The following is a 25059-nucleotide window of genomic DNA, read 5'->3' as shown; positions in this document are numbered from 1 at the left end:
TACCTCATACACTCCTGGTTTGACTCGGCTTGTTCACTACTCTCCTGCTCTGCGTTTGGCACCTCGTACTCTCCTGGTTTGACTCGGCTCGTTTACTACTCTTGTTGCTCACGGTGTTGCCGTGGCCAACTGCCCCGTTTCCCTTTGTTCTGTGTTTCCTTGTCTGGTTGTCTGTCGTGCACTTATTGAGTGTAGGGACCGTCGCCCAGTTGTACCCCGTCGCCTAGGGCGGGTCGTTGCAAGTAGGCAGGGACTGAGTGGCGGGTAGATTAGGGCTCACTTGTCTGTTTCCCTGTCATTACACGAACATAAATTACTTTCTACTGACGCCGCCTCCGCTCCTATTACTTGCACCATCGCTTCCTTGAACATATGGCCGGAAGCCGTCATCTTACTGTCCGGCAGCGACTTCCGGTCCACATGAAAATGGTGCCGGATTTCGCTCTGCGAACGAGCTTCGTTTTGGTTTGTGAGGGAGCGGCGCATGCGCCGTTTCCACACAGATGGCGTACACTTCAGAGAATGTAACGGCTCCCGTTCGCATTCTCTATGGGGTTGTATGTGCCGTATTCCATCTCTGTATGTGTCGTTAATCGACACATATAGAGATGAAAAAAAATATGGCTGCCCCCATAGAAACGTAAAAGTAAGAACAAAGTAAAAAGTAGAACATGAGAACGCAAATAAATTAAATTTATGTTAATATCATATTAAAAGCAATATGATAAAAAAAATAATTTCATGACACCTTCCCTTTAAGTCTTGTTGTTGGGGAGAAGGTTTCTAGAGCACTGGGTTGTTTTTTCTTTGGGGTACAAACTGTATTCTGCAGATGATTTGCATCTAAATGGAAAGGGGTCTGCTGTGCTGGGGGAGAGAATTCTAGCTGGTGTGGCGGAGTATTTAAACTAGGGCTGAAGAGGGAGGTCAATGTAGAAAGTAAGGGGGTAGTTAGGTTAGTGAGGGGTCAGACTATATTGGTGGGGGGAGAAATAGCCTGGGTTGAGAGGAAAAGGCAACAGGATAAGGAGATCCTTTTGTTACAAAAAAGCAATGAAAATAAAAAATGCCCAAATAATGTTAAATAATCACATTTCTGATACCAAATTTGGCAATTTGAAATGCAAGTTAAACTGTATATTCACAAATGCCAGAAGTCTAGCAAGCAAAATGGGGGAGGTAAAGGCCTTGGTACTGGAAGAAAATATAGATATAGTTGGTGTTGCTGAAACATGGCTGGACTCTTCTCATGACTGGGCTGTAAATCTACAGGGTTTTACACTGTTTCTGAAAGACAGGACAAATAGGTAAGGCGGTGGTGTATGTCTGTATGTGAGAAGTGATATGAAGGTGAGTGTGAAAGAGACAATAGTGGGTGAAGATTGTGAGGAGGTTGAATCCTTGTGGGTGGAATTTCAAAGGGAGGTAAACACTGAAAAAATTACTTATGGAGTAATCTATAGACCCCCCAATATAACTGAGGAGATGGAAGGTCAGCTATATAAACAGATGGAGCGGGCTGCACAGGCGGGTACTGTAGTGATAATGGGAGATTTTAATTACAGGGATATTAGTTGGTATCATGGTTCATCCTCAACTGCAAAGGGGAGATATTTCCTCAACCTGTTGCAGGAAAATTTTATGGGCCAGTTTGTGGAAGACCCGACTAGAGGTGAAGCTCTGTTGGATCTGGTAATTTCTAATAATGCAGAGCTTGTTGGGAATGTCGATGTTCGTGAAAATCTCGGTAACAGTGATCACAATATACAGTGAAGGAAATAAGTATTTGATCCCTTGCTGATTTTGTAAGTTTGCCCACTGTCAAAGTCATGAGCAGTCTAGAATTTTTAGGCTAGGTTAATTTTACCAGTGAGCGATAGATTATATTTTTTTAAAAAAACAGAAAATCACATAGTCAAAATTATATATATTTATTTGCATTGTGCACAGAGAAATAAGTATTTGATCCCCTACCAACCATTAAGAGCTCAGCCTCCTCCAGACCAGTTACACGCTCCAAATCAACTTGGTGCTTGCATTAAAGACAGCTGTCTTAAATGGTCACCTGTATAAAAGACTCCTGTCCACAGACTCAATGAATCAGTCTGACTCTAACCTCTACAACATGGGCAAGACCAAAGAGCTGTCTAAGGATGTCAGGGACAAGATCATAGACCTGCACAAGGCTGGAATGGGCTACAAAACCATAAGTAAGACGCTGGGTGAGAAGGAGACAACTGTTGGTGCAATAGTAAGAAAATGGAAGACATACAAAATGACAGTCAATCGACATCGATCTGGGGCACCATGCAAAATCTCACCTCGTGGGGTATCCTTGATCCTGAGGAAGGTGAGAGCTCAGCCGAAAACTACACGGGGGGAACTTGTTAATGATCTCAAGGCAGCTGGGACCACAGTCACCAAGAAAACCATTGGTAACACATTACGCCGTAATGGATTAAAATCTTGCAGTGCCTGCAAGGTCCCCCTGCTCAAGAAGGCACATGTACAGGCCCGTCTGAAGTTTGCAAATGAACATCTGGATGATTCTGAGAGTGATTGGGAGAAGGTGCTGTGGTCAGATGAGACTAAAATTTAGCTCTTTGGCATTAACTCAACTTGCCGTGTTTGGAGGAAGAGAAATGCTGCCTATGACCCAAAGAACACCGTCTCCACTGTCAAGCATGGAGGTGGAAACATTATGTTTTGGGGGTGTTTCTCTGCTAAGGGCACAGGACTACTTCACCGCATCAATGTGAGAATGGATGGAGCCATGTACCGTCAAATCCTGAGTGACAACCTCCTTCCCTCCACCAGGACATTAAAAATGGCTCGTGGCTGGGTCTTCCAGCACGACAATGACCCGAAGCATACAGCCAAGGCAACAAAGGAGTGGCTCAAAAACAAGCACATTAAGGTCATGGAGTGGCCTAGCCAGTCTCCAGACCTTAATCCCATCGAAAACTTATGGAGGGAGCTGAAGATCCGAGTTGTCAAGCGACAGCCTCGAAATCTTAATGATTTACACATGATCTGCAAAGAGGAGTGGGCCAAAATTCCATCTAACACGTGTGCAAACTTCATCATCAACTACAAAAAACGTCTGACTGCTGTGCTTGCCAACAAGGGTTTTGCCACCAAGTATTAAGTCTTGTTTGCCAAAGGGATCAAATACTTATTTCTCTGTGCACAATGCAAATAAATATATATAATTTTGACTATGTGATTTTCTTTTTCTTTTTTAATATAATCTATCTCTCACTGGTAAAATTAACGTAACCTAAAAATTTCTTGACTGTTCATGTCTTTGACAGTGGGCAAACTTACAAAATCAGCAAGGGATCAAATACTTATTTCCTTCACTGTAGTTATTTTACCTGTACTGTAAAAAACAAACACAGGCTGGGAGGGCAAATACACTTAATTTTAAGAAGGTAAATTTCCCCAGGATGAGGGCTGCAGTTCAGGACATAGACTGGGAAGAACTAATGTTAAATAATAGTACAAACTATAAAATCAACTTTGCATAATTATAGTGCAAAATTTGTTCCTATAGGTAACAAGTATAAACGAATAAAATGAAACCCCACATGGCTTACACCTTCTTTAAAAAGGGCAATATATGACAAAAAAAGGGCATTTGAAAAATACAAATCTGAGGGTACAGCTATAGACTTTATAAATTATAAAAGGCTTAGTAAAATCTGCAAAAAAAATTATAAAATTAGCAAAAATACAAAATGAAATGCAGGTAGCCAATGATAGTAAAACATATCCCCAAAAAATTCTTCAAGTAAGAAAATGCAAAAAAACCAAGGTCTGAACATGTAGGAATAGTGGTAATGGGGAGTTGGTCACAGGGGATCAAGAGAAGGCAGAGTTACTAAATGTTTTTTTTAGCTCTCTATATACAACAGAAAAAAGTGCAGTTTATGTAGCCGGTGCCAGTGCTGTAAATTCATCAATTAATATACTGAATTGGCTGAATGTAGATATGGTCCGAGCTAAATTAAACAAAATAAATGTACACAAGGCCCGGGACCAGATGGGTTACACCCTAGAGTTCTTAAAGAGCTTAGTTCAGTTATTTCTGTCCCCCTCTTCATAATATTTGGAGATTCTCTAGTGACTGGTATAGTGCCAAGGGACTGGCACAGGGCAAATGTGGTGCCTATTTTCAAAAAGGGCTCTAGGTCTTCCCCGGGTAATTATAGACCAGTTAGCTTAAAGGAAAGGTGTCATGAATTTTTTTTTTTTATCATATTGCTTATAATATGATATTAACATAAATTTTATTTATTTGTGTTCTTGTGTTCTACTTTTTACTTTGTACTTACTTTTACTTCTCTATGGGGGCTGCCATTTTTTTTTCATCTCTGTTTGTGTCGATTAACGACACATACAGAGATGGAATACGGCACATACAACATCATAGAGAATGCGAACGGAAGCCGTTCAATTTTCTCCGCAGTGTACGCCGTCTGTGTGGGAACGGCGCATGCGCCGCTCCCACACAGACCAAAATGAAGCTCGTTTGCAGAGCTAAATCCGGCGCCATTTTCATGGGGACGGGAAGCCGCTGCCGGACAGTAAGATGACGACTTCCGGCCGCGGCTTCCGGCCATATGTTCAAGGAAGCGAAGACGCAAGGAATAGGAGCGGAGGCGGCAGCAGCGGCATGAGCAGGTAATTTATGTTCGTGTATGTGATGTGTGTATTATGTTTGTTTATGTTCGTGTTATACTGTCTGCTGAGCACTGTTTCTAAACCTCCTACACTGTGCAGTCGCTCAGAAAATGGCGGCACACACTGTAGAAGGTTTGAAGATTCAAACCCCTCCTTCTCCTGGCACTAGCCAAAATAAGGGAGGGGGGATTGTGTGAGGACACTATAGAGTGTGTCTACCCCAAATTTGCAGCATAAAGCAATGAGGTTGCTTTACCACATTGACCCTGCTGCAATTTTGGAAATGCTCCCTCTAGTGGCCAGCACATGGAAATGTCATAAATTAGAATTTAATTTATAATATTTCCTGACTTGTGAAAAAATAAAAAAACTTAAAACAATGTGTAATCACTTGAATAATAGTTGTTTAAATAAAAAATAAAAAAAAATTCTAGCAACACATTCCCTTTAACATCAATCGTTGGAAAAATGTTTGAGGGACTATATACATGATTATATGACAAAAAATAGTATTATAAGTGACAGCCAGGACGGTTTTACTAAGGACAGAAGTTGTCAGACCAACCTGATTTGTTTTTATGAAGAGGTGAGCAGAAGCCTAGACAGAAGGGTTGCTGTGGATATAGTGTTTGGACTTTGCAGAGGCATTTGACACTGTCCTTCATAGACGTCTAATGGCTAAATTAAAGAGGCTCTGTCACCAGATTTTGCAACCCCTATCTGCTATTGCAGCAGATAGGCGCTGCAATGTAGATTACAGGAACGTTTTTATTTTTAAAAAACGAGCATTTTTGGCCAAGTTATGACCATTTTTGTAGTTATGCAAATGAGGCTTGCAAAAGTCCAAGTGGGTGTGTTTAAAAGTAAAAGTCCAACTGGGCGTGTATTATGTGCGTACATCGGGGCGTTTTTAATACTTTCACTAGCTGGGCGCTCTGATGAGAAGTAACATCCTCTTCTCTTCAGAACGCCCAGCTTGTGACAGTGCAGATCTGTGACGTCACTCACAGGTCCTGCATCGTGACGGCCACATCGGCACCAGAGGCTACAGTTGATTCTGCAGCAGCATCAGCGTTTGCAGGTAAGTCGATCTTACCTGCAAACGCTGATGCTGCTGCAGAATCAACTGTAGCCTCTGCTGCCGATGTGGCCGTCACGATGCAGGACCTGTGAGTGACGTCACAGATCTGCACTGTCACAAGCTGGGCGTTCTGAAGAGAAGAGGATGTTACTTCTCTTCACAGCGCCCAGCTAGTAAAAGTATTAAAAACGCCCCGATGTACGCACCTAATACACGCCCACTTGGACTTTTACTTTTAAACACACCCACTTGGACTTTTGCAAGCCTCATTTGCATAATTACAAAAATGGTCATAACTTGGCCAAAAATGCTCGTTTTTTAAAAATAAAAACGTTACTGTAATCTACATTGCAGCGCCGATCTACTGCAATAGCAGATAGGGGTTGCAAAATCTGGTGACAGAGCCTCTTTAAGGACATTAGGTTAAGAAAGTATAGTTTGTAATTGGATTAAGAATTGTCTCAAGGACCGTTGTGGTCAATGATTCCTACTCTGAATGTTCCCCAGTTATAAATGGTGTACCCCAGGGTTCCATACGGGGTCCAGTATTATTCAACTTATTTAATAATGATACAGCGGATGGGATTAATAGCACTATTTCTATTTTTGCAGATGACATCAAGCTATGTAGTATTCTTCAGCCTATAGAAGTTGTTCGGAAATTGCAAGCTGATTTGGACACAAAGTGTTTGGGCATCCACTTGGCAAATGAGGTTTAATGTAGATAAATGTAAAGTTATGCATCTGGGTGCCAACAATCTGCATGAATCATATGCACTAGGGGGAGCTACACTGGGGGAGTCACTTGTTGAGAAGGATCTGGGTGTACTTGTAGATCATAGACTAAATAACAGAATGCAATGTCAATCAGCTGCTTCAAAGGCCAGCAAGATATTGTTGTGTATTAAAAGAGTCATGGACTCGCTGGACAGGGTTATAATCTACCTCTTTACAAAGCATTAGTGCGGCCTTATCTAGAATATGCAGTTCAGATCTGGGCTCTGGTTTATAGAAAGGATGCGCTGGAATTGGAAAAAATACAAAGAAGAGCAATGAAGCTAATAAGGGGCATGGAGAATCTAAGTTATGAGGAAAGATTAAAAGAATTAAACCTATTTAGCCTTAAAAAGAGACGACTAAGGGGGGGGGACGGGACATAATTAACTTATATAAATATATGAATGGCACACAAAAATATGGTGAAATCCTGTTCAATGTAAAACCTGCTCAAAAAACAAGGGGGCACTCCCTCTGTCTGGAGCAAAAAAGGTTCAATCTGCAGAGGCGACAAACCTTCTTTACTGTGAGAACTGTAAATCTATGGAATAGCCTACCGCAAGAGCTGGTCACAATAGCCAGGGCCGGCGTCATAACCCGGGCAAGTGCCAGGGCCCACTACCCTTGAGGGGAGGGCCCCCACACGGCTGCCGGGGGCTGATGCTGTCGTCGTCATGGCACCACTGTCCATATATGAACAGTGACGTCAGGAGGAGAGGAGTCCCAGGCAGAGGGCTAGCGGCTCTGCACCGGGACTCCGTCTCTGGGGAAGCCTCTGACATCCCTGTCCATATATAGACAGTGATGTCAGGAAGAGAGGAGGAGTCACGGGCAGAGCGTTAGAAGTGGCTCTGCTCTGGGGCTCCATCTCTGGTGAAGCCCCTGACAACACTGTCCATATATGGCAGTGTCCCAGGCAGAGTGCTACTGGCACCCTGCCTCGGGCTTTGGCTCTGGGGTCGCCCCTGACATCACTAGCCGTATATATGGACAGTGATGTGAGGGGCTTCCCCAGAGATGGAGTGCCGGAGCAGAGCCTTTACTAGCGCTCTGCCCGGGACTTCATCTCTGCTCCGGACAACACTATCCATATATGGACAGTGTTGTCAGGAGCAGAGCAGTGTCCCAGGCAGAGTGCTAGTAGTGCTCTGCCCGGGACTATGGCTCTGGGGTTGCCCACTCCTAGAGGGAACCCCAAAGGCGCTACCTACAGGGAGGATAAATTGTCCTTATCTCACATTATATTATATATAAGGTATGTCACATATTACAGTTTATCTTTTCTACTTGTTATAAAACCCAGTCAGTTGCTGTTGTGCCCCATATATATAGACCTAGGTTTATATTTCATTGTTTATGTTCCAAATAGCATATATGTTTTTTTAAAAGTATAAAAAAAAAATATATATATATATATATATATATTTATGCAAGTGTTGTACGGAACAACAAACTCCTTACTACTCAACACATCCTTTAGAACACAGTTTGCACTCTGCTACATCACTTACCTTGATTCTGTCGTCTGCTTGACGTCCTTCAGCGAATCCGTCTGTGGTTCACTCTATCTCTTCCTGGCCTCCTTCGGCCACGGTTCCTCTGCTGTCTCCTGATTGGCGTTGATATGACGCCAGGGACGCTCAGCCGAGCGCTCGCCTGTTACCCGTAGCTGCCTGCCAACAGTGCCTGCACCGGACGGTATGTAAATATCATCACACATGTAATTGCTTTTCTATTCTATGGATTTTATCAACTTTAGTGAATACATTGCTCCGATTATCTTTAGTCTGTTTTTTCACAACATTGGCTTGGATGACTGATATATCTCCAGTCCCCGATAGCGATTATCGTGTCTTACACATGCAGTTTTACTTTTATATTGATTTATCTACCATATATGTTTTATCGTTGCAAACATTGTTTTTATAAATGTATTGTTTTCTTTATTTGAATTTTACATCTTATGTTGTTCTACAAACGACCAATAGTAATACCTTTTTTCTTCACATCAACATTACGTCATAGCAGGCTTTTATTTTCAAACTATTTTTGGTGGTTTTTCCGTCACAGTGTATTACCTAATTGTACTGCCAATCATTATTGAAACCAGTGTGATGTTCTGTTCAATTGGATTTGACCTGATGAAGACGCCAGTTCGGCATAGAAACGCTAGTCTGTTTTATGTTTGTTCAAATAAATGTAGTCTTATTTTGAACTATTGAATTCCCTTCTTGAATAGTAGCAGCGCTATTTTTGAGGTTCAAACTTTTTGCATATACCTATAACCTACAGGGAGGGGGCATTGTGGCACTACCAGGGAGATGGGGGCTGTGTCCCACTACCTGGGATTAGGGGGCTGTGTGGCACTACCAGGAAGGGGAGGGTCTGTGTGGCACTACCAGGAACGGAGGGGGGAGGCTGTGTGGCACTATCTACAGAGGGCACTAAATTTATGGGGGTACAAACTGGGGGCCTAACGTCTATATGGGGGCACAAAGTGATGTTTTCTGCCATTTTACTGCTGCCGTAAGTTCCCCCGCAAAGGGGCCTACTAAGTCTGTGTCTCCCATGGGCCCATATAAACTTGGAGCCGACCCTGACAGTAGCTACAGTAAATGGCTTTAAAAGAAGGCATAGATAATTTCCTAAAATGAAAAAACATCCGCTCCTATGTCAATGTGTAGAAATTTTTCCCTTCCCTTTTCCCTTCCCTTGGTTGAACTTGATGGACATGTGTCTTTTTTCAACCGTACTAACTATGTAACTATTAATGAATCGCAAGATCTCTACTTGCTGTTATTCAGTAGAAACATTCATGTTTACTTCCAGTGGATAAAATTATGTCCTTAGTCATGTGATGGACACACAGGTGCACGGCTCGTTACAAGACACAGCTCTGATACACATAGTGTAACTGTAACGAGCCAGGCACCTGTGTCACATTACCTCTCATGGGGCTAACTTCTCTGGCACCCAATCACACAGAGGATCCTCATAGTTACAGTCAGGGAACCCTATCTTCACTATGCGTGACTGAATGTATCCCTGTACAGTATCAGTCACTGATTTAATTAACTTCTTTTTTTTTTTACACAATTAGGGCTTATTCAGACTAACGTATAATACGTCCGTGCAACGAGCGTGATTTTCACGCGCCTCGCACTGGCCTATGTTAGTCAATGGGGCCGTTGCGACAGTCCGTGATTTTCACGCAGCGTGTGTCCGCTGCGTAAAACTCACGACATGTCCTATATTTGTGCGTTTTTCGCGCATCACGCACTCATTGAAGTCAATGGGTGCGTGAAAATCACGCGCAGCACACGGAAGCACTTCCGTGTAACGCGCGTGATTCGCATAACAGCAGTAAAGCTATGAATGAAAACAGGAAAAGCACCACGTGCTTTTCTGTTTACAAACATAAAAACAGAGTGTCATAATGATGGCGGCTGTGTGAAAATTACGCAGCCACGCATCATATGCTGCTGACACACGGAGCTGTTATGGACCTTTTACGTGCGCAAAACGCACACGCTCGTGTGAATCCGGCCTTACTAAGTAAAGAATGCTGGGAAGTGTAACTCAGTAGTCACAGCTTTCCTCCAATTTGAGATAAAATAAAATCAGTATATCTAGTAGCCTGGGACATAGCTGCATGAAAAGGAAGGTAAGATGGTAACGTGGTATTTTTAACAAAGATATGTAGCCGTTTTATTGTGCAAGACATATACCCTTAACAACTTTTGTTCTTATTTCTGGAAATGTGCTGTACTAGAATCATATGGCTCATGTCACATTTCTGCTTGTATGCAGGGCTCTACAGACCTCTCCGAGCTCCACGCTCTGTATTTTGATGTGCTTGCTTCTTCAGACTATTGTGATCTTACCAACCCCTTGTGCATTGTGTCACCTCATTGTGAATTATACACCGGGGAAGAGAACAGGCATGCAGAAGACAGGTGAGTAATAGCAATGCAAGCTACTCAGTATGGCTGTTGTAGAAGTCATTAAATGGAGAAGCTCATCTTACGATTTATGCATCAGTAAATTATACATGTATTATTTAGATGCTCTGAATACTGTGTGTGGTGTCGATCCTTGCTGAAACATTATGTATACCTGTCCATGACGTTTTTCACATTATATACGACTTCTCAATATGATAATGTTCAGACCAACGCCTGAGGGCCTGAAAAACCTTCTGGTCAAACAGCAGAATCCTGGAGAAAAAACCAAGTCCATTTTTATCTTGACTAATTCAGAGATTTTCAAGCTCCAAAGGCAAAAAATAAAACATAAAGGCACTGGATACATTGGCAATGACTGTTCTGTAATGGCAGTAGGTGACCTGTGAAGGACTACAGGGAGCTTGTAAACTAAGAACACACGAGATGGCTTCGTACAACCTATGAATGTTATGTAGCTGTAATACATCACCCATAGTGCATCTCTGTATGTTTCCGATTTCATGAGTAAATCTGACAAAAAGTAAAATTGTGGCATGCTCCATCGTATGCTGTATTATAGGGATATTCTCCCCGTACAAGCATTGCTTAAACGGGAGAATAACGGCACCTCACGGAGGTGCCTTTGGCTCTGTCCTTCATGTGCATCCAGATTGCCTCCTTAACAGGCTGTGTGCCTGAGGCCTTACAGAATGTACTAAATATTTCCATTTGACTTAATGTTTAAAAAAAAACCACATGACAAAAAGCTAAAAACAAAATAATTTGAAATAAAAAAATATCAGTATAGAAATGTTTGCATATAATAACATGACCTAAGGTATTTTTCATGAGGTTTTCCCTACTTACTTACCAGTGATAAATTCTCATAATGCCTTTATCAGAAATAATAATGTATATAATTGGGCTAACATTTGTATGTATCATATAACAAGGAACAGCTAACATAGTAATATGTAATATTCTTTTTAGATGGAGTGAAAAAACTTCGGTTACACATGTGACTTGCACAGACATCAGAGATCAAATCAGTTCTACGGTAACATTTTTATTTTATTGATATTTGTTATATCCTAATAAAATGTGGAAATGTTATTCGCCCATCGCACAGGCCTTTATTAGTCTATGGGGCCGTGCAGACAGCCTGTGATTTTTACGCAGCGGGTGTCCGCTGCGTAAAACTCACAACATGTCCTATATTTCTGCGTTTCTCGCGCATCACGCACCCATTGAAGTCAATGGCTGCGGGAAAATCACGCGCAGCACACGGAAGCACTTCCGTGGGATGCGCGTGATTCGCGCAACAACAGTAAAACCATGAATGCAAACATCCAAACAGAGTGTCATAATGATGGCGGCTGCGCGAAAATCACGCAGCCGCGCATCATATGGTAATGACACACCGAGCTGTTAAGTGCCTTTTTCCACATTTTTGCGCGTGCAAAACGCTCGTGTAAATCCGGCCTTATCAGATCTTAAACCAGCAGAACGCCGCAGGATGCTATCATGTCAATATGGACCAGAAACTCATCTTATTGAATGCATTCCTAAACAATATCAGGCTTTTCCAAGGGTAAACAAACAATTCTACTCAATGCTTGAATAGAGTACTTAGTGAAGTGGCTCCTGAGTGTAGACATAGAGGGCATATAAGACATGAATATAAATATGCCGCAGTGTAGAAGGCTTTTTACTGTCACATTATGCACTAGCATCAACCCTCTTTAGTCTTAATTTCAGCACATTGTAAAATAACATTTTATTTTATATTTTGTACACCTATTTATTTTCTGAACATAATTTTAAGTTAGAGCAATGAGACAAAAAAACAGACAAAAAGTTCTTATATGTAAAACCTATAATGTCCCAGCTCTAAAATACATATACAAGACAAAACCATTTTCTCTAGAAAAATCAATCTTTATGATTCCATATACATAAACAAACTAGTTCACCCCCCAAAAATATATTGCAAAAATAGTAACATCATTAAAAACACCCTGGGTTGAGGTCAACCATAGCCCCAGTCACATAAAGATATTAGGACCAATGTAATTGTAATGTAATGTAAGTTGTAATTTTTTTATCCAAACTGGGCTCTATGTCTAGAACAAATAGACCAAATGAGATATAAATACTTCCATGATTCAATTACTTGTGGCTGACACGGTGGCAAGGGAGATTTAATCCCAGGAAACACCATGATGCGGATTTCGCAAACCTTCGTCAGGAGATGATTTTGCTAGTTCTAGCAGAGTTTAAATAGTCTGCCTCAAAAGCAGTGTCCAATGATGCATCCGGGTCCGGCCCAGTGCCAACCATCAGCAGCAATGAGCATGAATTTCCCAAACAAAAGTTTTCGCTAATTCTCTGCCAACTTCCATTGGGACGCCGGAACAGTCACCAGGAGTGCATGCACATTCCACCACAACTCGTAAATAATAATTTCCTAATACATATTAAATAGCAGATTTCTCCCATATACCATAAATGATCAAAAACAGCAGGAACCTTATTGTATATACAGTGCATCCAGAGAGTCCTCAGACCCTTTCACTTTCTTCACATGTTGAGGCCTTGTAAAATACACTGCACTCAATACGCCATAATGACAAAGTGAAAACAGAATTTTACATTTTTTTTTCAAATTTATTAAAAATGAAAAACACAAATTTTGTATGGACATAAGTATTCAGACACTTGAAATTTAGCTCTGGGGGCCTCCCATTTCTCTAAATCATCTTTGAAATGTTTCTACAACTTGATTGGAGTCCACCTGTGGTAAAGTCATTTGATTGGACATGATTTGGAAAGACACACCCCTGTCTATATAAGGTCTCGCAGCTGACAATGCATATCAGAGCAAACACCAAGCCATGAGGAGGAAAGAACTGCCTGTAGAGCTCAGATACAGGTTTGTGTGGAGGCACAGCTCTGAAAAAGGGTACCATTTTTTTTCTGCTGCACTGAAAGTTCCCAAGAGCACAGTGGCCTCCATAATTCTTAAATAGAAGAAGTTTGGAACAACCAGGAATCTTCCTAGAGCTGGTTGCCCCACCAAATCAACTATTCGGGGGGGAAGGATCTTGGTAAGAGAGATGACCAAGAACCCAATGGTCACGCTGGCTGAGCTCCAAATATCCTTTGTGCAGATGGAAGAAGGTTCCAGAAGGTCAACCATCACTGCTCATCACCTGCCCAATACCATCCCTACAGTGCAGCGTGGTGTTGGCACCATCATGCTGTTGGGGGTGTTATTCAGCGGCTGGGACAGGGAGACTCGTCAGGGTTGAGGGACAAATAAAAAGTACAGAGATATTCATAATGAAAACCTGTTCCAGAGTTTTCTGGACCTCAGACTGGACCAAAGGTTCACCTTCCAACAAGACAATGACCCTAATCACACAGCCACGACAACACAGGAGTGGCTTAGGGACAACTCTGTGAATGTCCTTGAGTGGCCCAGCCAGAGCCCTGACTTGAGCCCAATCGAACATCTCTGGAGAGGAAATTGGCTAGTTACCGACAGTCCCCATCCAACCTGACAGAGCTTGAGAGGATCTGCAGAGAAGAATGGCAGAAAATTCCAAATTCAGGTGTGCAAACTTAAGGCATCACACCCAAGAAAACTGGAGGCTGTTATTGCTGCCAAAGGTGCTTCAACTAGGTACTGAGTAAAGGATCTGAATACTTATGTCAATGCCATATTTTAGTTTTTCCTTATCAATAAATTAGCAAAGATTACTAACATTCTGTTTTCAGAAAAAATAGAGACAATCCAGCGATTGTGATATCCAAAATAGGAAAAACTAGGTTTCCACTTTATTAAATGCAAGCTATCCAAGCTTGAAATAGAACACCAGGAGGAAAAGACAGGGTGGTGATATGCGGCAATAAATTAGCCTACGCGTTTCAGGCACTAGGCTGTGCCCTTAATCATGGCTATGTCGAGTGAGCTGCTGCAAGCCAAGAGTGAATAAGTACTATAGGAAAAGAAGGTTGAACCCGGGACATGACGACATTCTCAGGTGTAGTACTTGATTATCAGGAAGTGAGTCTGCCGTAGCAGATAAGTTAAACTATATGTAGTAACTTCAATTTATGTAGCAATGTCGTCAGTATACTAATAATAGGATTCAAAGAAATAGACATAAAGCTGGAATGATTTATGTATAAAGCTGTGTGTATAGTACGAGATCTTTGAGAGTGATTTTGGAATCGCGTCACTGAGGCTTGTAGAGCAACACCCGACACATATCGATACATAGAAAACATGTGAGAAGAGAAAACCATTGAAGAAACAAATAAGTAAGTGCATAATATATGAGGAAAAAACATACAACTATGTAAAAACAATATGCATGTATAAACACATTGGAAGAGAACATACAAATATAAATATATAATGAGATGATAATACTGATGAAACTAGTAAATAAATAATAATAATAATTCCGGAAAAAACTTTATGCTAAATATGAAAATAAATAACTCATACATAATACATCTTTGTAATAAGAGGTGTATGAAAACAATTTTTTTAATAATAATGATAGAAAAGAGGCAAGTAAATAATGCTGTAATCGTATGAATGAAATGATAAAAACCGGAACAAACATTTTATTTGGGGGGGGGCTAAATGAAATGGTGGCAAAAATTCTGTGAGTCACGATCAGTAAATGAAGTTAATGAAAAAGTGTATGTAAGCTCCAATAATTTATATAAACAAATTTTATTTGGAATAAAAAGAGGGAACCAAATCCCAATGTGGAAAACCTTGCATAAAAGATAGAAAACATAAAAGCATAGAATCTTGGTGAAGAATTGTCAGAGTGAAGATATCATTAGTAAACAGATAGGTAAGTCTCGTATACACTTGAGACTAGATAAAACAGAACTGGATGAGCTTGAACCATAATATATCATATTATTAGGTACCCATATATAAATATATCAACATATATGGTAAAACACTGATATAGTGAATAAATTCATAGGAACCAACAGCGATGATACAGTGAGTTGGGACCTGGCAAAGATATAATAAATGTATGCATGGGAACCAACGGAAATGAGACAATTGTTTTGGAATATACGTAGGAAAAATATCCCAAATGTCGCATTGATAAGATATCATTATGTGTTAAGATTATTTAAATACAAGTGCGAATATCGATATATGTCGGTAATATTGAACCTACAAATGTCTGTTGTTACGTATGTTTAATATATTTGATGGAATAGATATAACAGACGTATTAAATCCAGAAAGATGTGTTGGATTGTTCAGTGGAAGCTGGCAAAGGTGTGACAGAAAATATGGGAACAGACAGAAAATGTAAAAGTAGTATTTATGTAACATTGAAGTTGACATAAGGGAGAATAACCCACATAAAGCCAGGAAATCACTATATTATGTCCCAGTATTCTTATGGATGTTAAACCTGTAATGTAAAACCGACATTCCAATATGCGATATTGAACATCTACCAATAATAAATACCAGCTAATGAATCAAATATATGCAAAGAGAGCAAAGATTGCACTGTTATAGGGGCCCAAATATCCTAGTTGGATGCTGTAAAATGAATGGATAGATGAGACTGATTAGACACAAGGGGAACCAATGTATAGATATTAATAATGGAACATTAATTCTTTGCGGAGATTAAGTCCGCTTGGGAATCTAGTGTTCAAATGGTAGATCCAAAAGGCTTCCCGTGTCAATAATCTATGTTTGAGATCGCCTCCCCTGACAGTTTTAATCATTTTTTCTATGCCATAGATTTTAAGAGAGTTGATATTTCTATTGTGGCAGGTAATGAAGTGATTGCTGGCATTTGAGATATTAATAATTGCTGGGTTTCTAATATAGCTCAGATGTTCAAGGATTCTGATCTTTAATTTCCTTGTGGTACACCCCACATATTTTAACCTACATTGTGAACATTCCACTATGTAGACCACGTGATCACTATTGCAATTAATATGGGTCTTAATCGGAAAATTGGTAATATCTTTAGAGTCAGAAAAGGTTTTTGTAGTTTTGCTAACCGTGCAGACCTTGCAAGGATGGGACCCACATTTGTAATACCCTGTGTAATGCAGCCATGTTGGAGACTTTGCTTTTGATGGTAAACAGGAGGGGGAAAGAATATTCCCCAGAGTGGGTGCCCGACGGGAGACTACTCGGAAGCCATTTGTTAAGATTGATTCAAGTTTGGCATCTTCAAATAATACCGGAATATACTGATGAACCATAGCACGAATCTCGGAAAACTGGTTGCTATATTGCAATACAAGTGTAGGTTTAGATGTATTATTTGTTACCGAGATATCTCTGCTAATTTTGTCCCTATCAAAAGAGAGTAAGTCCTTCCTATCCTTCTGATTCACTATTGCTTGGGCCCGGTCTAGTGTCCATTTCTTATAACCTCTGTTCGTTAATTTGTTATATATTTTATGTTGTTCTAATAGGAAACCCTGTTCGTTGGTGCAGTTTCTTTTTGCCCTGGTCAATTCTCCTGCAGGAATTGACGAGATAGTATGTCTAGGGTGGCTGCTGGTGGCATGAAGGATTGTATTGCCTGAAATGGGTTTATGAAAAATATCTGTTTGTATGCTTCTGCCTGCAAACCCTGTAAGTATCAAATCTAAAAAGTGAATGGTGGAGGAATGGTAAGTATATGTAAATTTGAGATTGAAGTTATTCGAATTGAGGAATTCCAAAAATTCAGGTATGGCAGATACATCGCCCTCCCAGATGATCAGGAGGTCATCAATGTATCTGCCATACCAATGCAAAAGATGAAAAAAGGGATTGGAGGCAGAAAAGATAGTAATTTCCTCCCACCAAGCCATGACCAAATTGGCAATGGAGGGGGAGAACTTGGCACCCATTGAGACTCCCCTATTTTGCAGGAAAAAAGTACCCTCATAGATAAAAAAGTTGTGTGTCAGCAAAAATTTGAGAACCTCTGACATGAAAACCTGTAGCGTCTCATCATATGCGCTGTATTTAGATGTGTGATGATGTAATGCTTGAATTGCTATATGATGTGGTATAGATGTATATAATGCCACAACATCACAACTTAACCAGGAAAACCTGGGTTCCCATGGTTTATTGTCAAAGATGTGTAACACGTCTTTAGTATCTCTGAGATGTCCAGGGGTCCTTTGGACAAGAGGCTGTAACAAGTAATCAAGCCACTCAGAGAGTTTTTCTGTGAGTGACCCGATACCAGAAACAATAGGGCGCATAGGTGGCGGAATAATGCCCTTATGAGTCTTAGGTAAGGCATAAAGAATCGGAGTGATAGGGTTCTTAATAAACAGATAGTCATATTGTTTCTTTGTTAGGGTACCATTGTATAGACCTTTGTCAAGCAATTTAGTGAGACGCTGTTGAAAGGTAGCAGTAGGGTTAGAATCTAATTTTATGTAAGTTTCTGTGTCATTCAACATTTCTGCTATTTGTTTAATATACATAGAACGATCCATGACGGTGACACTCCCCCCTTTGTCTGACTTTCGAATTACGATATCCATATTATTTTTCAAAAATTTTATCGCATCTTTCTGATCTTGTGTAAGGTTATGTTGTGATCTAGTTTTGTCGTTGTTATTAGCTAATTTATGTAACTCTCTCTCCATAATTGACTGGAATTTATCCATTGAGTCAGTTCTAGACTGAGTGGGATAATACATAGGGTTAGATATAGGAAATTTACTCGCTACTGTATCAGAAAGCAGTACATTTTGTTCTGCAAGTTCAACCAAATTGGATAGAATGACTTGTTCATGGAACATAAGAGAACGAAAAATGTTATTGTCACGTGGAATAATATCTGGAGTGACAAGAACATTTTCAGTATGTGTATCAGTATCTGGAGAAAAGTGCCTCTTAATGGTCAAATTGCGTATGAATTTGTTAATGTCTAACAATGTTTGAAAAACATCGAAATTTTTATTAGGGGCAAAATTGAGACCTAGGGCAAGTACTTCCATGTGAATAGAAGAGAGAGGTGTCTGAGACAGGTTAATGACATCCATGGACTCATTTAAAGTCTCTGGTTTCGTAATCGGCGTGGTAGTATGATGTCCGTTGTTTCTGTGTTTCCTGCCCCCCCTGCGCCCGCGTTTTTTGGGGGGCCACGTCTGACAGGAAAAGAATGTCTATATGAGCCAGCTTCTCGCGGTAGATCATAATCAGATATCCCCTCGCCTCCATCCGTGGTTTCTGGCTCGGTTGAGCTGAAACTGACTCTGCGTTGACTTGTTTGTCGTTGTCTGAATTTTCTGCGATCCTTCAGAATAGATTTGGATTTGTTTGAGAAACTGTCCCTTCTGGTCCAATTGAACACTTCACCTTTGGCGTAATCCTCTGTGTCTCTGAGGAACTTGCTTTTTTTAGTGTCCATAATAGATTGTTCTAATTGATTTATGTATTTGTGTGTTCTGGACTCCAAGATGGAAAAATCGGGTGAGCTGGACAGTTTGTTGGTTTCCTCTTTCAACCTCTGAATCTCTATATTTAATTCAGCCAATTTGGTATCTTCCTGTTGGGTAATGAGACCCATAAGTTTAAGAGAGCATTCTGATAAGGTAGTATTCCATGCTTCTGTAAATTCCGTTGAATATTGGAACGTCGTAATTTTTCGTAGGCGTAATCCCCGTGGCACCATATTCTTAGAAATATAATTCCTGAGTGTAGTTCAATATTACCGACATATATCGATATTCGCACTTGTATTTAAATAATCTTAACACATAATGATATCTTATCAATGCGACATTTGGGATATTTTTCCTACGTATATTCCAAAACAATTGTCTCATTTACGTTGGTTCCCATGCATACATTTATTATATCTTTGCCAGGTCCCAACTCACTGTATCATCTCATCGCTGTTGGTTCCTATGAATTTATTCACTATATCAGTGTTTTACCATATATGTTGATATATTTATATATGGGTACCTAATAATATGATATATTATGGTTCAAGCTCATCCAGTTCTGTTTTATCTAGTCTCAAGTGTATACGAGACTTACCTATATGTTTACTAATGATATCTTCACTCTGACAATTCTTCACCAAGATTCTATGCTTTTATGTTTTCTATCTTTTATGCAAGGTTTTCCACATTGGGATTTGGTTCCCTCTTTTTATTCCAAATAAAATTCGTTTATATAAATTATTGGAGCTTACATACACTTTTTCATTAACTTCATTTACTGATCGTGACTCACAGAATTTTTGTCACCATTTCATTTAGCCCCCCCCCACCCCCCCCAAAATAAAATGTTTGTTCCGGTTTTTATCATTTCATTCATACGATTACAGCATTATTTACTTGCCTCTTTTCTATCATTATTATTTAAAAAATTGTTTTCATACACCTCTTATTACAAAGATGTATTATGTATAAAGTTATTTATTTTCATATTTAGCATAAAGTTTTTTCCGGAATTATTATTATTATTTATTTACTAGTTTCATCAGTATTATCATCTCATTATATATTTATATTTGTATGTTCTCTTCCAATGTGTTTATACATGCATATTGTTTTTACATAGTTGTATGTTTTTTCCTCATATATTATGCACTTCCTTATTTGTTTCTTCAATGGTTTTCTCTTCTCACATGTTTTCTATGTATCGATATGTGTCGGGTGTTGCTCTACAGTGATCTCGTACTATACACACAGCTTTATACATAAATCATTCCAGCTTTATGTTTATTTCTTTGAATCCTATTATTAGTATACTGACGACATTGCTACATAAATTGAAGTTACTACATATAGTTTAACTTATCTGCTACGGCAGACTCACTTCCTGATAATCAAGTACTACACCTGAGAATGTTGTCATGTCCCGGGTTCAACCTTCTTTTCCTATAGTACTTATTCACTCTTGGCTTGCAGCAGCTCACTCGACATAGCCATGATTAAGGGCACAGCCTAGTGCCTGAAACGGGTAGGCTAATTTATTGCCGCATATCACCACCCTGTCTTTTCCTCCTGGTGTTCTATTTCAAGCTTGGATAGCTTGCATTTAATAAAGTGGAAACCTAGTTTTTCCTATTTTGGATATCACAATCGCTGGATCGTCTCTATTTTTTTCTACAATTGCTGCCGTGTGCCGTCGCGGCTGACCCGGGCGATTACGAACACAGGAGTGTCAGATTGGTGAGCTGGAGGTTTCCTCCCATTTCCCTCTTCCCTTTATATTATTAATTCTGTTTTCACTTTGTCATTATGGGGTATTGAGTGCAGAATGATGGGGAAATACATGTATTTCTTTTATTTTAGCAAATGGCCTCAACATAACAAAATGTTAAAACATTTAAGGGGTCTGAAGACTTTCCGAATGCACTGTATATAGCACAGATACCATTATCAGCAATATAGTAGAATTAATTAGTCAGAGCGCAGGTAGCAATGCGAGTGGGAGGTGGTCTTCATGGCAATCACCAAAGGTTGCCAAGGAGACAGCATCGCACCAACAAAGCCACCCACACGTACACAGGGGCATAGCTAAAGGCTCATGTACCCCGATGCAAAAGTTCTTCTTGGGCCCCCTTCAAACTTCTCATGGCCGACGGCCTGCAGCTTTTAGTTGCATCGCTGGGTCTCCTGAAAGACCTAACAATGCAGCACTAGAAGCCAGGGGCATCACTAAGGTCTTAAAACGTTAGGGGCAATAGCCCCAATACATATGTCCCCCCAAGAAAATGTATATATATATAAATATATATATATATATATATATATATATATATATGATAGCATATCTATAGCACTACGACGCTATGGATAGGACTAGATACAGTGGCTTAGCAGACTTTATCACATATGGTTGGATTAGATACAGTGGCTCAGCAGACAGTATCACACATGATAGGCTTAGGTATAGGACCCAGCTCGCTGACATCGTGGGTCCAACGCTGGACCAGGAAAGGTAAGAATGATAATTGATTTGCTTTTTTGTGTGTTACTAATTATTTTTGTGTGTTTGTGTTTTTTTACAGGTTCGGTTGTTGAACTACTTCGAATTCGAGGACCACAATTTTTATTGAAATAAAAAGAAAAAAAAAACATTGATAACAATTTTATTGATAATAAAAAAAGCCGTCATCGAAGCAGTCCTCGAATCCGAAGTAGTCCAAAATCCAAACCTGTAAGAAAACCAAAAACACAATATATACAGTATCCTCATTGTGAGAAACCACACATGGAACGCACAATCCACAATATATACGTTGAGCTGAGCCGCTAGGCATAATTTATAAACATGAACTTGAGGTTCTTTGTTAACATTTTGTTCAAACTGTATAAGCCTACTTGCCACTTCACGGCGACCTCTTTAAAGTGAGTCCCTACTCTATCGGTTGCAACACCGCATGGCGGCCACTGCCACAGCAGCACCGCTCCTGCAGAGGGAGAAACCCAGGGGTTCAAAAGCACCCATGCTATCAGACTGTGCCAAGCCTCCTTGGCTCTGGGCCACGTCCCCCCACAAGTTCAGCACTACAGCAACAGACGCCACCCCACAGCACCACAACATATACAGTATAAGATTACAGTCTGTTGGAGCCTTGTATCTAAGCCTACCGTGTGGTAGGTTTCGATACAGGGCCCATCAGACAGGATCCCACATGGGCCATGTGTCTAAGCCTACCATGTGGTTGGCTTAGATACAGAGCCCAGCAGACAGCATCACAAAATTTGTTATCTTGTCTCATGGGCCCTGTATCTAAGTCTACCACATGTAAGGCTTAAAGGGGTTGCCCAGTCCCTAAACATTGATGTCCTATCCTCAGGATAGTCCATTAATAGCTGATGGTTCGGGGACCGACTCCCGGGACCCCCTCCAATCAGCTGTTTTGAAGGGGCTGCAGCTCTCGTACAAGTACTGCTACCCCTTCATTTCCCTTACTTGCTCGCACTGTGAATCGTTGACACATCCGTGTAGGTGATTAACAGTGTGAGCAAGTGATTGGAATGAAGGGGAAGTAGCGCTCGTACAAGCACTGCAGCCCCTTCAAAACAGCTGATTGGCGGGGGTCCCAGGAGTCGGACCCCGACCTATCAGCTCCAGCAGACAGTGATATTAAACTTACTTTCCTCTTCGGCTGCAACGGAGGACCTGAGTCCATCCAGGGACGGATTTTTCTGCGCGGCGCACAGCGTCGTGACGTCATGCACTGCGCACAGCTATGTGACGTCAGGACCTCCGCTGCGCTCTGGAATGAGGAGGGTAAGTACTGTCAGTTACTATATAACAGGGGCCTTTGTAGTTTATTACATAGGCCCCAGTTACTATAGTAACTTTTTATTGATGTGGTGCGGGCCCCCCTGGCTTCTGGCACCAAGTCGCTATTGCGACCCCTATAGTTACGCCACTGCACTTACATAGATCTGAGTAATAGTATTGAATGGAATAACCCATACATGAGAAAACGACTAAATAAATTAATGAAGAAATGGCATCCATTACAGCTGATACATTATAGAGAAGACTACCTAGTAAACAAATAGGTAGCGATGCAAGTGAGTAGCAACCAACAGCTAAATCACTGTAAGCCACTAAGGTGTCACCACTGCAAACGCAGTGCCGCCTCACTGGTGTATTGTACATAAATGTAAATAATAAGTGGACCTACCCACATATCAAAAAACATCCACTATAGGTACGGGTGAAAACTTGACGCATGATCCCACCACCCGTGTGCAACACAATCAATGAACATCCCTCCGACAGTCCCTACCGGCCCCATTTCTGACACTATTCAAAAAGAAACAAAAAAACTTATTATCGTCGAAGACAGAGAGGAAAGGGCAGTGTGGGCAGGAGGTTGGCTCCTGGACACCATGCAGCTAATATTTCACTGCAGGCTTACCAGAATGGTAATAGCCGTGCCAACACACCAAACTTCCCCTAAACAAGGGCCACCAGTTAAAAACATGAGTGTTGAGACACGTGGACAAAGATGCTAATAAGTAAAAGTACATTGCCATATTTATATTTTGGTCTAATATTAGTTTTATTGCATTCTTCAGAATTGTGGACTGAGAAATATCTATGAAGAGGTGTCTGGAATTTTTGAAACAGAAGGCAAGATGGAGTTTTCAGGAGATCGAGGAAACTTTACTACAAAGTCTCATCACAGAGGCCACACTCCTATACAAAGAAGCTTCACACCTGTCACTTCTGTGATAGAACAGCAGAGAAGTCCCTCCTCTATAAAGTCCCAGCAAAGGAGTAACTCACCTGGAAGGTCTCAGCAGAGGAGTTGCTCTCCTGCAAATTTCCTGCAAAGCGGTTCCTCTCCTTTGCCATCACTACACAGAAGTTTCTCCCCTGTAAGATGCCAGCAAAGAAGTACTTCCCCTGTAAGACTCCATCAGAGAAGCTCTTCTCCAGTGTGTTCACAGCAGAGGAGCTCCTCTCCTGTACGATCCCAGCAAAGACGTTCTTCTCCTGTTAGGTCTTTGCAATGGAATTCCACCACCCTAAAAACTCAACGCAATGACACAAATTTGAGATCCCGACGGAGACAAGATTCTCCCACTGATCAAAGGACCCCCACATATGTAAAAGAACAGAAAATATGTGCTTCTCCAGTCAGAATACAGCAAAGAAGTGCTTCACCTGCAAGAACACAATGTACCTCCAGTATAAGAGCACAACAGAGGAGCACCGCTCCGGCAAGACCACAATGTGCCTCCAGTATAAGAGCACAACAGAGGAGCATCGGTCCGGCAAGACCGCAATGTGCCTCTAGTATAAAAGCACAACGGAGGAGCACCTCTCCGGCAAGACCACAATGTGCATCCAGTATAAGAGCACAACAGAGGAGCACCTCTCCTGCTAGAACACCACCAAAGTCTATCTCACCAGCTAGAACGCCACCAAGAAGCGCATCACCTGCCAGGTCACAGCCAAGAACGTCTTCAACTTTCAGAGAGCAGCAGAAAAATGTGTCATCAGTAAATCTTAGGCGGAGCACCTCTCCATCCCAGTCACATCAAAGGAGGATCACTGCTATGGGCCCCACGGAGAATGTCAGTAGAAGATCTTCGTTATCTAATACAGGTCATGCTACATGTTTTTTTCTTTTTTTTTAACAAAACATAGTCATAGAGAATGTTTGACTATTTGCCCTATAGATCAAAAAAGGTTTCGCCTTCATAGGCTAAGGTTACAGCTAGCTATTTATCAATTCAAGGAACATGGGACTAAATGACATCAGTATGATACATTTTATCCATGTCTATAAAGGTTAATTGCCAATAAAACAAATGTAATTATAAACTACATAGGTATCCTGAAATTAATTTGAATACTATTACTCCAAAAATGAATAAGATATTAGGCTCTGTTCACACTGTCCCTGTTCTATTACATCAGGTTTACACAGAATACTAAAGCGTGCTGCACTATTCTGCCTGTTAAAAAAAAAAACAACATAAAAACCGAAAAGACTAAAAACAATCAATCAGGATGCATTGCAAACTGAATCTTTCATAACCATCATA

The 25059-nt window shown here is 40.7% G+C and overlaps 1 protein-coding gene across 1 annotated transcript; it reads left to right on the top strand.

Annotated features, from left to right (window-relative positions):
• Window positions 1-10404: 10404 nt before the first annotated feature.
• LOC142657463 (uncharacterized) lies at window positions 10405-24648 on the top strand. The gene is made up of 3 exons (XM_075832497.1): window positions 10405-10500; window positions 11479-11545; window positions 23581-24648. Exon 3 carries the CDS (start codon window positions 23641-23643, stop codon window positions 24646-24648), a length of 1008 nt encoding a protein of 335 aa, XP_075688612.1. The 5' UTR covers window positions 10405-10500; window positions 11479-11545; window positions 23581-23640.
• Window positions 24649-25059: the final 411 nt, after the last annotated feature.

Source organism: Rhinoderma darwinii, chromosome 7 (genome assembly GCF_050947455.1).
Source record: "Rhinoderma darwinii isolate aRhiDar2 chromosome 7, aRhiDar2.hap1, whole genome shotgun sequence".
NCBI lineage: Eukaryota > Metazoa > Chordata > Amphibia > Anura > Rhinodermatidae > Rhinoderma > Rhinoderma darwinii.
This window is presented reverse-complemented; position numbering and strand designations above follow the sequence as displayed.